The sequence below is a fragment of the Pelobates fuscus genome, chromosome 2 (genome assembly GCF_036172605.1).
Source record: "Pelobates fuscus isolate aPelFus1 chromosome 2, aPelFus1.pri, whole genome shotgun sequence".
Classification (NCBI taxonomy): domain Eukaryota; kingdom Metazoa; phylum Chordata; class Amphibia; order Anura; family Pelobatidae; genus Pelobates; species Pelobates fuscus.
Genome location: NC_086318.1, coordinates 51,187,260 through 51,201,988, shown reverse-complemented (window position 1 = coordinate 51,201,988; position 14,729 = coordinate 51,187,260). Strand labels below are relative to the sequence as shown.

The window sequence follows — 14,729 nt, the reverse complement described above, 5'->3', positions numbered from 1 at the left end:
GGACTTAACCCTGCAAGGTAATTATTGCAGTTTATAAAAAAACTGCAATAATTACACTTGCAGGGTTAAGGGTAGTGGGAGTTGGCACCCAGACCACTCCAATGGGCAGAAGTGGTCTGGGTGCCTGGAGTGTCCCTTTAAGGTCATGAAAACAAACATTTTAGTATTTGTATAAGTGCTCTAGCATAGCACTTGAATCTACACAAAACATAATGTATCCTTGCAGACATAGCTAGCTTACTACAACTTGCAACTAATCAAATGATAAACACGTTTTACAAATGAGAAGAGTAATCAAATCAACTCAAGCAAAATACAGGTTAAAAATATATGCAAAAAGTATTTATTTATTTTTGCTTTTGCCACATTGTTTGTTTAGAATAATTAGTGCTCCTATTGATTTATATGGAGTGGTAGTGTTTTTCTGTTATTCGTTGTACTTGAATACCTAATCAAAATGTTCTCTTTCTGCCTGGGCAGTTTGAAAATTAATTTTCCCAAATTTTCTTTTCTTTTTTTTTTGTGGATGATCATTATCTGTGTTTTAAACACTTCAGAATTGTAAAGGACTAAATGTGATTAATCATTTCTTTCTCAGTGTGGATGATGCTAATTATTTCAGCCTCTCAATATTGTATGAAATCTGCTCGGAGTCTAAAATCGGAGTCAAAGCCAATGTCCTGGAAGGAACTCAAAGTCAACATAACGAGCTGAACAAAAACACAACTTGGAGTTAGAGATGGCTAGTGTTTGCATGCCAGATATTACTGACATGCTGTGCAGTCCTCATGATGATAATGGAGGTGGGGGAATGTGGGGGGAGAAGTATGTTTAGTAACTACTGGCAAATGCAAATTACTGATAATCAATGGCGGACAGCAACTTTTCCAAATTGCTTCCTCTTGCTTAGTCTAGAAAGATATATTGGGTTTTCCTTTCATAATACGATACTAGTTTAATACAATCAATAACAAGACTATATAAACATTACAATGGAGAAAAAGATATTATGAAGCAACATTTTGGCTAGGGATCGACCAATAATCGGTTTTGCCAATATTTTCGGCTGAAATTCAGTTTTTTTGTAAGTATCGGCCGATAATCACCGGCAATACCAATACTGAATGGGTGGGCCGGCGTGTCAATACGGCTACACAAGCGGCCGCCTTAGGGTGTGCTAGTTCGGAGTGACTGGCAGGAGGTGGGCGCAGAGCGACAGGTGGGGGGGCACTTAGAGACAGGTAAGGGGGGGGCACTAAACGACAGGTAAGGGGGGAGGGGGCACTAAGATTCAGGTAAGGGGTGGGGGAGTTCCTACTGCACATATTTATATGAAAAACTACAAGCAAATTTGGTGTCTTTATCAGAAACTTTGAAATATTTCCAAACCGCTGACATTGTAAAGTCACTGAAAGAGGACTATGCCTCAGCTATAGATTAAAAAAAAAAGGAAAGTGACTTAAAATATAGAAACAGATACATAGATATTATACACACAATGCCACCCAAAGCTGTTAGTTTAAAAAAAATACTAAATTGATGGGGTAAAAGACCTTTAAAATATGATAAGTGCATTAGGTATTAGCCAGGTATTAGTGCATTATTGCCTTGGTATGTTATTTAAAGAAAAAAAAAATGAAATTATAATATAATATTTTCTTAATTATATTTATTTACATTTGAGTCTGAGTGCAAGGACTAGTCAGACTCATGGCACTATTTTCAGAAACGGCAAAATGTCGGATGGGCGCGAAAATTGTTGGAGCAATACACTTTAACTTCCTGGAGGCTATCTAAGACACAATTAGCCTCCTGTACAGCAGGGCAATCATCACTTAATAGCGAATAGCAATAGAAAAAAAAAAAGAGAAAATACTTTCTGTGTAAGTGGATGGCTTCCCACAGGATTGGGGATTCTTAGTGAATCTCTGTAATTAATTGTATTAAATATAATTACTTACCGCAGGCGATGTGGGTAGTTTTACAGCAGGCTGCCCCACTGCTCTCACGGCACTTCTGGCACTTCCGGCTAGAAGGTTGAGCGGCGGCAGTGTGCGGTCTTCTCACAGCGGTACCAGGGCGGATGGTGAGCTACTGGGCAGTGGTGTATACTGGTTTTGTGCTGCCCTAGGAAGGACAAAACTCAGGCGCCCCCCCTCCCCTCCCGTGCCACCCCCACCCAACCTTTCCCCCCACCCCGCATTCTAAATACACACACACACACATTCACTGACAGATACGCATACACTAGCTAACAGAAACACACACACACTAACAGACACACTCACACTCAGTAACAGACACACTCACACTCAGTAACAGACACACTCACACTCAGTAACAGACACACTCACACTCAGTAACAGACACACTCACACTCAGTAACAGACACACTCACACTCAGTAACAGACAAACACACTCACTAACAGACACGCACTCACTCACTTGCAGACACACACAATCACAGGCAAACACACACACTAACAGACACACACATTCAGACACACACAATAACAGACACACATTCACAGGCAAACACACTAACAGAGACACACACACTAACAGACAAATACTTACTTTGCTGCAGAAGGATTTAGATAGACTGGAGGACTGGGCACTCAAATGGCAGATGAAATTTAATGTTGAAAAATGCAAAGTTATGCACTTCGGCGTAAAGAATACACAAGCAATGTATACCCTTAATGGAAGTGAATTAGGGATAAGAACACACGAAAAGGACTGGGAATTGTTATAGACAACAAACTATGCAACAATGTGCAATGTCAATCAGCAGTGACCAAGGCCAGTAAGGTATTGTCATGCATGAAAAGGGGCATTTATTCTCGGGACGAGAATATCATTTTGCCTCTCTATAAATCACTGGTAAGACCACATATTGAATATGCTGTGCAATTTTGGGCACCTGTTCTAAAGAAGGATATCATGGCACTAGAAAAAGTGCAGAGGCGGGCTACAAAATTAATAAAAGGAATGGAACATATCAGCTATGAAGAAAGGTTAACAAATTTAAACCTATTTAGTTTAGAAAAACGTCGCCTGAGAGGGGATATGATAACATTATACAAATATATTCGGGGCCAATACAAACCATTGTGTGGAAATCTATTCACAAACCGGACTTTACATAGGACACGAGGCCATGCGTTTAGACTGGAAGAAAGAAGATTTCGTCTAAGGCAAAGGAAAGGTTTTTTTTACTGTAAGAACAATCAGGATGTGGAATTCTCTGCCTGAAGAAGTGGTTTTATCAGAGTCCATACAGATGTTCAAACAGCTACTAGATGCATACTTGCAAAGACAGAATATTCAAGGATATAATCTTTCAATGTAGGGTAATAACTGCTTGATTCAAGGATAAATCTGACTGCCATTCTGGGGTCAAGAAGGAATTTTTTGTCCTAGCTTGTTGCAAAACTGTGCTTCAAACTGGTTTTTTTTTTGTTTTTGTGTTTTGTTTTTGTTTTTGTTTTTTTTTGCCTTTTGGATCAACAGCAAAAAACAGGTGTGAGGAAGGCTGAACTTGATGGACGCAAGTCTCTTTTCAGCTATCTAACTATGTAACTAACAGACACACACACACTAACAGACACACACACACTAACAGACACACACACACTGACAGACACACACACTCACTAACAGACACACACACTCACTAACAGACACACACACTCACTAACAGGCAAACACACTAACAGACACACACTAACAGGCACACACTAACAGGCACACACTAACAGGCACACACACCCACATTAACACGTGTTTTTTTTAAATTTATTTAAACACCCCCCCCCAGCCTCCTTACCTTTTGGAATGCTGGGGGGGGGGGGTGTCTCTTCCCCTGGCTGCTGGGCGGTCGGGGTGTCTCTTCCCCTGGCTGCTGGGCGGTCGGGGTGTCTCTTCCCCTGGCTGCTGGGCGGTCGGGTGGCACTGACTGGCGGGCGGCTGGCGAGGGAGCACTTCCTCTGAGCTGTCTGCTCAGCTCCCTCGCGCGCCTCAGAGTGAGGCTGGGAGCCGGAATATGACGTCATATTCCGGCTCCCAGCCTCACTCTGCGGCGCGCGAGGGAGCTGAGCAGACAGCTCAGAGGAAGTGCTCCCTCGCCAGCTGCCCGCCAGTCCGCGCCGCCGACCGCCCAGCAGCCCAGCATTTTCTGCAGATATGTGCCAATATCAGCCGAAATGGATTAGGTCCATTTTCGGCCGATACTTTCGGCCGCCGGAATTTCGGTGCACCTCTAATTTACACACTGTATCCAATACAAAAACACACACACTGCATCTACTACACAAACACATTGTATCCACTACATTTACTAATTAAATACTCTCACTGCATCCACATATAAATATTCTTGAAAATATAAAAAAAAATCTGACTGGCATGTATATTTTGTGCATTTACCACTTAATAAAAAAAAAAATTTGCAAAAAAAAATAAATATATATGGTAAATGTACAGAATATTGGTAAGCTATTGGCTATCAGCCTGAAAGTTCCAGATTATCGGTATCGGCTCTAAAAAAAATCAATATCTCTCAATCCCTAATTTTGCCCATGATTTTAGTACCCAAATTGAGTCAATGTATAAGTAAAACACAATTGCTATGCTCATTATTTGGCTTCCATATGGGTTTACATAATGAAACCTTCCACCCTAGTTTTACAATAAAGCTTGTTTGTTAAATAACTGCCACAATGGGTTCCTGATGTATCATTTGAAACTATAAATCCCACAACAAAAATATAAAACAAAGACTAAATCAATAGACAGACAGATAGATTGCACAGGCAGATTCAGAACATAAACCCACACTAACAGGGGCGGACTGACCGGTCGGGCACTTCGGACATGGTCCGAGGGCCCGGCCGGGAGGGGGGCCCGCCATCAGGGGGCCCGGCCGCCCCTTTAAATGCTGCAGCCGCCTGAGCGCTCTCTTAAGAGCGCTCAGGCGGCTGCAGCTTCTCACCTCCCCTAAAAGAGAGAGGGGGAGGGGGGGTTAAAAGAGAGAGAGGGAGGGGGGGTTAAAAGAGAGAGAGGGAGGGGGGGGGTTAAAAGAGAGAGGGAGGGGGGGTTAAAAGAGAGAGGGGGGGGTTAAAAGAGAGAGGGAGGGGGGGTTAAAAGAGAGAGGGAGGGGGGGTTAAAAGAGAGAGGGAGGGGGGGTTAAAAGAGAGAGGGGGGGTTAAAAGAGAGAGAGGGAGGGGGGGTTAAAAGAGAGAGGGAGGGGGGGTTAAAAGAGAGAGGGGGGGGGGTTAAAAGAGAGAGGGAGGGGGGGTTAAAAGAGAGAGGGAGGGGGGGTTAAAAGAGAGAGGGAGGGGGGGTTAAAAGAGAGAGGGAGGGGGGTTAAAAGAGAGAGGGAGGGGGGGTTAAAAGAGAGAGGGGGGGGTTAAAAGAGAGAGGGAGGGGGGTTAAAAGAGAGAGAGAGGGAGGGGGGATTAAAAGAGAGAGGGAGTGGGGGTAAAAAGAGAGAGGGAGGGGGGTTAAAAGAGAGAGGGGGGTTAAAAGAGAGAGGGAGGGGGGTAAAAAGAGAGAGGGAGTGGGGTTTAAAAGAGGGAGGGGGGTTAAAAGAGAGAGGGAGGGGGGTTAAAAGAGAGAGGGAGGGGAGGTTAAAAGAGAGAGGGGAGGTTAAAAGAGAGGGGGGATTAAAAGAGAGGGAGGGGGGGTAAAAAGAGAGAGGGAGGGGGGTAAAAAGAGAGAGGGGAGTAGGGGGGGTAAAAAGAGAGAGGGGAGTGGGGGGGTAAAAAGAGAGAGGGAGGGGGGTAAGAAGAGAGAGGGAGGGGGGTAAGAAGAGAGATGGAGGGGGTAAGAAGAGAGAGAGGGGGTAAGAAGGGAGGGGGGAGTAAGAAGAGGGGGAGGGGGAGTAAAAGAGGAAGGGGGGAGTAAGAAGAGGGGGAGGGGAGAGTAAGAAGAAGGGGGAGGGGGTAAGAAGAGGGGAGATTAAGAAGAGAGGGGGGAGTAAAGGGGTAAGAAGAGGGGAGGGGGGAGTAAAAAGAGGAAGGGGGAGTAAGAAGAGGGGGGAGGGGGTAAGAGGAGGGAGGAGTAAGAAGAGGTGGGAGTAAGAAGAGGGGGAGGGGGAGTAAGAAGATGGGGAGAGTAAGGAGAGGGGTAGGGGGGAGTAAGAAGAGGGGAGAGTAAGAATGGGGGTAAGAAGAGAGTGGGAGTAAGAAGGGGATAAGAAGAGGGGGAGGGGGGGTAAGAAGAGGGGGAGGGGGGAGTAAGAGGAGGGCAATTGCCCCCTCCCCTGTCCGCAGGCACCGTGCGGGCAGCCGGCAGGGGAGGGTGGAAGAGAGGACCCGGGAGCTCAGCCTGCAGCTCCTCTGGGTCCTTCTTGCGCGAGCACAGATCGTTGCCGCGGTTACCACGGCAACGTTACGGCTCTTGCAAGAGTAAACTCTAGCCCTGGAGCTACGGGCTAGAGTTCACTCTCAACACTGTGACCACCAGGTATTCCTGGTGGTCGCAGTGGTGAGAGTGAACTTTAGCCCCATAAACACACTGCCCCCACACCATACACATTCACACACTGCCCCCCATACACACACACTGCCCCCACACACACCATACACACACACTGCCCCCACACACACCATACACATTTACACACATTGCCTCACACACACACACATACACTGCCCACCCATACACACACAGCCCCCCATACTAACATTGCCACACACATACACAGCCCCCTCGTACACACATTGCCCCACACACCCTACACATTCACACACTACACCCCCTCACACACACTGAACCTTTCACACAGACTGCACCCCTTACACATTGCACCACTGCTCCTATACCCTACTACAGCCTCATATCCCAGCAGACCCCAGGTAAGTTGTCAAACTGTTCTTAAACGGTTTGACTACTTACTCTGGGAGGGGGGCCCGGCCCTCCTGGCACCATAACGACTACACAGAGTAGTAGTGGTTATTGTGCATGGATTATTTCTTTAAATAATCTACGAGTGCCCCAGTAGCCAGCAAGCCAGCCAACCCACAGGCTGGCCAGTAGACAGCCAGTCTACAGGCCACCAGTTAGGCTTAAAGCCAGCAACCCCGCAGCCAGCAAGCCACAGCCTGCCAGCCGCAGCCAGCAAGCCCATAGCCTGCCAGCCGCAGCCAGCATGCCCACAGCCTGCCGGCAGTAGCCAGTAAGCCCACAGCCTGCCAGCAAGCCCACAGCCTGCCAGCCGCAGCCAGTAAGCCCACAGCCTTCCAGCAAGCCCACAGCCTGCCAGCCGCAGCCAGCAAGCCCACAGCCTGCCGGCAGTAGCCAGCAAGCCCACAGCCTGCCAGCAAGCCCACAGCCTGCCAGCCGCAGCCAGTAAGCCCACAGCCTTCCAGCAAGCCCACAGACTGCCAGCCAGCAACAGTAATTAAGGTAAGAGGAGCCAACTTGGCCTAGGTATCAGCTATGTTGTGTTGCTATATTGTGAATAGGAACCAGAGTGTTGGAGAGACCCCCCTCCAGGCCCCATTAGACTCCATTGTAGTCTCTAATGGGACCTGGAGGAAATTCTTTCTAACACACTCTCTAAAGGACACTGAGATAGCCTCTGCTAGAATGCTCCCCCCCTCCATGGCCCATTAGCCCTCAATTGTAGTCTCTACTGGGGCCTGGAGGCGACTGTTTCCAGCAGGGACACTGAGATGGCCTCTGTTAGAAAGACCCCCTTCCAAGCCTGTTAGACTCCATTGTAGTCTCTAATAGGGCCTGGAGGGGATTCTTTCTAACACACTCTCTAAAGGACACTGAGATAGCCTCTGCTAGAAAGACCCCCCTCCATGGCCCATTAGCCCTCAATTGTAGTCTCTACTGGGGCCTTGAAGGGATTATTGCACTTTTGTTCCTTGTGTCTAAAGATTGTGTAGGGTGTGGCTGGAGGCGGTGCATGGAGGCGGGACATGGGTGGCGCTTGCTGCGGAGTATGGGTGGGGCCTGTAAGGGGGCCCTTGATTTATTTTGCCCGGGGGCCCTGAGGGTTCTCAGTCCGCCCCTGCACACTAAGATTTCTTTACAGGTACAGCATCGATCTGTGACCTTAATCCATACTAACCCATCTGCCATCAAACATTATCATCCCTTCTAAAAGCACAATCTTGTTTACTGTATCTCTTTATCCCTAATAAACCAGAAATCATCATAATTAAACACAATTATTGAAAAATAGATTACCCATTGCGAAAGAGCCTATTTAAATGTCAAACTTCAATCTTGTCCAAAATGTATGGAATATTAAATAAATTGCATGTGCCATTTTCCAGCACAGCAATTCTCGACCTTTAATATTATGTTGTTTCTTTTTTTTTTTGAGCAAATAAACTATATCATCATTAATTTTGAAAAAGGTTGTATTTTAAGCTAACAAACTCTAAACATCATTAATTTTCAAAACTGAACTCATAATTTTAACTTTTGCTTCCAAGTAGAAAGAAGACACATCCTGCATAGCAACCGCGACTTCAATGCCACCCTTAAAGGATCACGCCACCTGCTGTAGTAGTTATGGTACAGGAAGTGTCCTGGCACCCATCTAGTGTAAGTAGTTAAAGCCTTTAAGAACAGTTTAATTACTGAAATGGATACCTCACTATCCTGGATCCCACCTTGCAACCTGGCCTGAGGTTGGAGAATACTCACAATGTATTTTGCAGAAAAGTTATGATGGTCCAGGCACTCAAGTTAAATCCAGTGAGCAGATTTATTGAAGCAGACGCAAAGCAACATTTCGACCCACAATAGGGCCTGTTTAAAGCATATATGGCAAAGCTAGACAAAGGCCCTATTGTGGGCCGAAACGTTGCTTTACGTCTGCTTCAATAATTCTGCTCAATGGATTGAACTTGAGTGCCTGGACCATCATTACTTTTAAAAACTGTTTGGCAACTTACCTGAGGACCACCAGTCTCCTCCTCTTCTGCAGCCCGGTGTAAGGCTTAGCATACTGTCTGATTGTACTCAGCTGATGCTCTCATCCAATAAAACGTCTGACATCCAGCATACTGCAGGTTCTAACGCTGTGTGGCTTCGTACACTGGGAGGGTGCCAGGGCATTCCTGGGACCATAACCACTACAGTGTGCTGTATTTTATTATGGTGCATAGAGTGTTCTTTTAAGTATACATATTATCATACACTACAATATCAGAAATAAACAAGCCATTGCAACTTGAACTGCAACAGGTAATCACACTCTCACACATGGCAACCTCCATTGCCACACAAAAAAGCATGTGCTTTCACACGCACGCTGCACACTACCCTCAGTATTGTCAGCCTACCCTAGCAGGCAGCGCAGTTAATGTGCTTCTGGGTTTGTGTTCTGGTGCCTGGTAGGAAAGGGGCTAATGTGATGTAACTAATTTCTTATATGTAAACAGCTACTGAACAAGAGGTGGCTGCGCTTCTCCTTTCCTCTCGCCCCACCACTTGCCCGCTTGATCCTGTCCCGTCTCACCTTCCTTAACACACATCTTCAACTGCTCTCTCTTTTGGTGTTGTCCCTGCTGCCCTTAAACATGCTACTGTAGTACCCATCTTAAAAAACATCTTATGACCCGTCCTCCCCTTCTAACTATCGTCCCATATCCCTGCTCCCTTTTTCCTCAAAGCTTCTGGAAAGACTTGTCTTTATGCATTTGACTTGTTTCCTCAATTCAAACTTTCTCCTTGACCCTCTTCAGTCTGGCTTCTGCCCCTCTACTCTACTGAGACTGCTCTTATTAAAGTCACTAAGGACCTAATCAAAGCTAAATCCAAAGGGATCCATACCAATCCTGCTTGACCTCTCTGCTGCCTTTGACACTGTTGACAATGTTCTCCTTCTCCAAACTCTTCAATCACTCGGTCTCTGTGACACGGTCCTCTCTTGGTTTTCCTCCTATCTCTCCCAACGCTCATTCAGGGTCTCCTTTTCTAATGATACCTCCTCCCTTTGTCATGTCTCTGTTGGATCTGTACTTCCCCTTCTATTTTCTCTTTATACTGCCTCTCATGGCAAACTCATTACCTCATTTGTATTCCAATACCACCTGTACGCTGATGACACTCAGATATACCTCTCCTCCCCGGACCTCTCCCCTGCTGCCCCGCAATGTGTCACTGCTTGCCTTTCTTCCATCTCTGACTGGATCCAAATCCTCCTGATTTTTTGAAACAATCTCTCTAAAACTGAACTCCTGGTCTTTCCTCCTCCTAATACTGATCCTCCTGTATCGCTCTCCCTTCAAGTTAGTGGTACCCACATCAGTCCTTCCTTGGAAGCATGCTGTCTTGGCATTATACTTGATTCTGGCCTCACATTTGAGCCTTACATCCAGTCTGCTACCAAATCCTGTAGATTCCACCTTAAAAACATAGCCCGCATCCGCCCCTTTTTTACGCAAGATGCTACTAAGGAGCTTATCCATGCTCTAGTAATCTCTTGCATGGATTATTGTAACTCTCTCCTCATACGTCTGCCCACAAGTCGTATCGCCCCGCTACTGTCTGTAATGAATGCTGCCACCAGACTAATTTTTCTCTACAGTTGGTCCTCTCACACCTCTCCCCTCTGTCAGTCCTTACATTGGCTTCCTGTATTCTATAGGGGTCAATTCAAGGTACTAATCCACACGTATAAAGCACTGACCAATTCTAGCCCCTCCTATATCTCTTCACTGATTTGCATGTATGCCCCTTCTCGGTCTCTCCGCTCTGCCCATGACCTTCTCCTGTCCGCTGCTCGCACCCGTACAGCCAACTCATGCTTGCAGGACTTCTCGCGGGTGGCTCCTTTCCTTTGAATAGCCTGCCTACGACCATCAAGCTCTCCCCTAGTCTTAAGTCATTTAAAAAGTGCCTTAAAACCCATCTCTTTAGGAAAGCTTATGGCCTTCCAGAGTAACCTCTACCTCACATACCTGTCCCTTGTTCTCTCCTACAGGGTAGCACTCTATTCTCTCCTCCAGCTCTGCTTCACTCCACCTTGTTTGATTGCTATCTCCTGTCCTATTGTGTTATACACCCCGCCTCATATAGACTGTAAGCTCGTTTAAGCAGGGCCCTCTGCAACCTATTGTTCCTATAAGTTCATGTAATTGTCTTATTTATTGTTAAATCTCCCTTCTCATAATATTGTAAAGCGCTACAGAATATGCTGGTGCTATATAAATACCAGTAATACTAATAATATAGCAAAGCTAGTATCACATATTGAATCTAATATTACAATAAACATATCGTGATTTCATGTGATAATACAAGATACCCTGTCAATAATTATGAATTACATACCTTAATGATGCAATAACTTTTTCCGTGGAATAACACACAATATCTTTGGGGCTGATTTCAAAAGGTCCCACGGCTACATCCAACAGTTTCTGGATGGTGTTAAGTGATTGCCCTTCTAGACACATGGTTACTGCCAACTCCTTTATCTTTTCTTCATCCGACCTTGAAATATCATATAAATAGGAGTATTTCTGTAATCAATAAAAATACGAGACAGGCTTAAACATTTTACCAAGCGAACCAGCCTATCTTATATGAAGAACCTCAGAAAGAAACACCCAATCTCATAAATTCTTCATGCACCATCCCTGCCTTGCAACAGAGTTTGCCAGATTCCAACCTCATGCTGGTGGTTGGTTACTTGGCAAAACACCATCCATTCCAGCCTATACTTCAATGACTGCCTGTAACAGCATGTATACCCTGAAATAATCAATACATAGCTATGGGAGGCTGTAGGTATTGAGCTGATCATGACTTTGTACACTAAATAACATTACAAAGTTACTCTGCATGGAGGATGGACTCTGTTTTCATTAGGAAGTGGACAAACATATTGAACACCGTATTGTAATTTTCCAGCGATATAACATAATCTCAGACACATTGGTTCCCTAAGCCCCATAGCTTTAACAGGTTTAATGATTAGGAGCCGTGTTTAGGATTAATTTTCAATTCTCATTAATCTCAGAATGCCAAAATTATGCTTTATGGATTATAACCAACACAAGCTTAAACATAATGCACATAATGCATAAAAAAATGGGAAGTTGGGAAATGTGACATGCCTATATTTTTACTGCCTGAATATAGCACCAATGTATACAATGTACAGGTGAATTAAAGTAAACCCACTCCTAGGCTATATTATATTATAGCTGTAATTATTGTCTCCTAACATAATCCAAAGTTCAAGTGCAACATAGGATGAGACTGGTGGAAATGTCACTCTTGTTACCTGGTCTAAAGACCTCAAGTGGTCGATGAAAGCATGACTGAATGTTTCTAGATGAGCAAGAGATTGCTGAAGATGATTGAAGGCCATTACGTAAGTGACGTTGGTGTTTGCCGTCTCTGCACCTTCCCCAGAGCCTTTTTTTCTGTGCTTTTCAATAAACTGCTTGACTGCTGTCATCATTTTCTTCGTCATATCTATCCTGGCTTCCACTGTCAGCTAATGTAAACATACACAACAGCTTTACTTAAACAACATGAGCTTTCCAGGACCATCAAATAAAACAATATGTTCTTCACTCTCTTCGTGAATATTTTAAAGGCATTTCTTTTTTTTTTTTGACAACTCATCTTTATAAATAGTGTGACATAAAACAACTTTCATAAACAAATATTAATCAAACATTATGAAGACTTGAGGAACTAAATATTTAGAATGGAGAAGTGATGTGCAAAAAGCCTATGCATGTCAGTTTCTCTACATGTTTGTTTTGACAGCTTCAGATGGTATATTGTAAGGCTTTCATAAGAGATGGGGAAAGAACGATACACTCGATAAGAATGCTGGCTTCAGAGAATGGGTTCTCCGCACACTGAGCTACACTAGTTCTGCATTCATTAGGCGAGGACAAGAGTTCTATTTTCTTCTAAGCAAGACATTGGAAAATTCTAGGTTCACAATTTGTGCTTGTTAACATCATCAAAAGAAAACGTAAAATATAAAAAATATAAACTGTATGCAAATGTACCGATAAGGCACCAAATCTGGGCAGCGCAACTACTAAGAGCTCTGTGCGTTTAGATGTAATTTTTGTTAGCCCTACAGAAAGTAAATAACTGTTTAGATCAGCAATATATTTTTAGAAACGGTTGCTAAGATGATAGATCAATAAAGTTACTACTACTTTACATTTTAGCAGAGTGTGATTTCTTCAGTGTCACATGAAAAGATATCATAAAATATTTACAAAAATGTAAGGGGTTTTAGAGATACTGTGTGTGTGTGTGTGTGTATATATATATATATATATATATATATATATATATATATATATATATATATATATATATATATATATATATATATATATATATATAGTTTTCAAGTAGAGATTGTAGCTGTATTAGTCCAGTGATGTAGATGTAAAAAACAGATAAAATGTGTTTCTTGTAATACCTTTTTTATTGGACTAACAGAATTTTGTAATGACAAGCTTTCGGGATAACCTCCCTTTCTCAAGTCTGAAGCATTTCTGAGCAAGATGACACACAGAATTCAAAGTTGAGTTGTGATACAGGGGTTGAAGCGACATGAGTGCAGATAAGACACAGGTTTGTTAGAAAATAGACACCATTTTTGCAGAACAGTAAGATCATTTTTGTCCAGAAAATTCGCAGATCACACCAAACCATACAAATATTATCGCTATATTGATTATATTTTCATAATTTGGACTGAAAGCGAAGAAAAACTGACAGTTCCATGACTCTTTCAACACATTCCATCCATCAATCAAACTAAAAATTGAATATTCCACTAGATCTGTGAATTTTCTGGACACCACTGTGACATGTAACAATGGTACAATCCACACCTCGGTTTACAGAAAACCCACAGACAGGTGCAGTCACCTTCACAGCTCCAGCTTCCACCCCTGCCATACTAAACAGGGCATCATCTACAGCCAAGCCACTAGGTACCATCGCATATACTCTGATCCTAATGAGAGCACATATGCACAGACAACACAGCCACACAACAATAAAACCTACAGCATTAAAGGATCATACGCCTGCACATCTAGCAACGTGGTATACATGATTCAATTCACCAAATGCCACCTAGGATGCTACATTGGGGAAACCACCCAGCAATTAAATGGCAGAATGAATATGCACAGACACTACATTAAACACCACAAAGAAGGATCATACTGCCCTCCTGTGGGACACCACTTTACCCAGCCTGGCCACTCAATGAAGGACCTAAAAATCAAAGTACAAAGTACTGAAAGGGGGTTCTAAAAATACCCAAGAAAGAAAAACCTTTGAAGCCAGAATGATCAAATGGTTTAACAGCAAGAATAGAGGACTAAATATTGATTTAGGTTTCCTGTCCCACTACCATCACTTTACATGAACACTCCCCCACATTATCTTACTGTTCTTTCATATGTATCAACATTCTAAAATGCATTCCAATATGTTTATACTATCAATATACAAAGTACTATGTGCAGACCTATGCTTTCCCATACTCTTATGCATGTATGCTTTTATATATATATATATATATATATAAAACTGTGCATTTATATTTGTGTATATGAGTTTATGTGCATCTATGTATATGTGTTATAGGTCAAATCAAATGTTTGATAATCTTTGTATATCTGCCCTTTCCAAATTAATAAGTATATGCATACACGCTTCCTAGGAGTAATTCACACCGGACAAGTTTAAGGTTCAT

General features: G+C 43.5%; 1 protein-coding gene across 1 annotated transcript in view; it reads right to left on the bottom strand.

Moving 5' to 3' along the window:
* The window catches only part of NBAS (NBAS subunit of NRZ tethering complex), a 676,063-nt gene that overhangs the window by 214,935 nt on the left and 446,399 nt on the right, over positions 1 to 14,729 (bottom strand). The window contains exons 45-46 of the mRNA XM_063442147.1: positions 12,264 to 12,479; positions 11,306 to 11,496 (exon numbers count right to left, since the gene is read on the bottom strand). Coding sequence (XP_063298217.1) covers positions 11,306 to 11,496; positions 12,264 to 12,479 — 407 coding nt within the window. The remainder of the gene's footprint in view (positions 1 to 11,305; positions 11,497 to 12,263; positions 12,480 to 14,729) is intronic.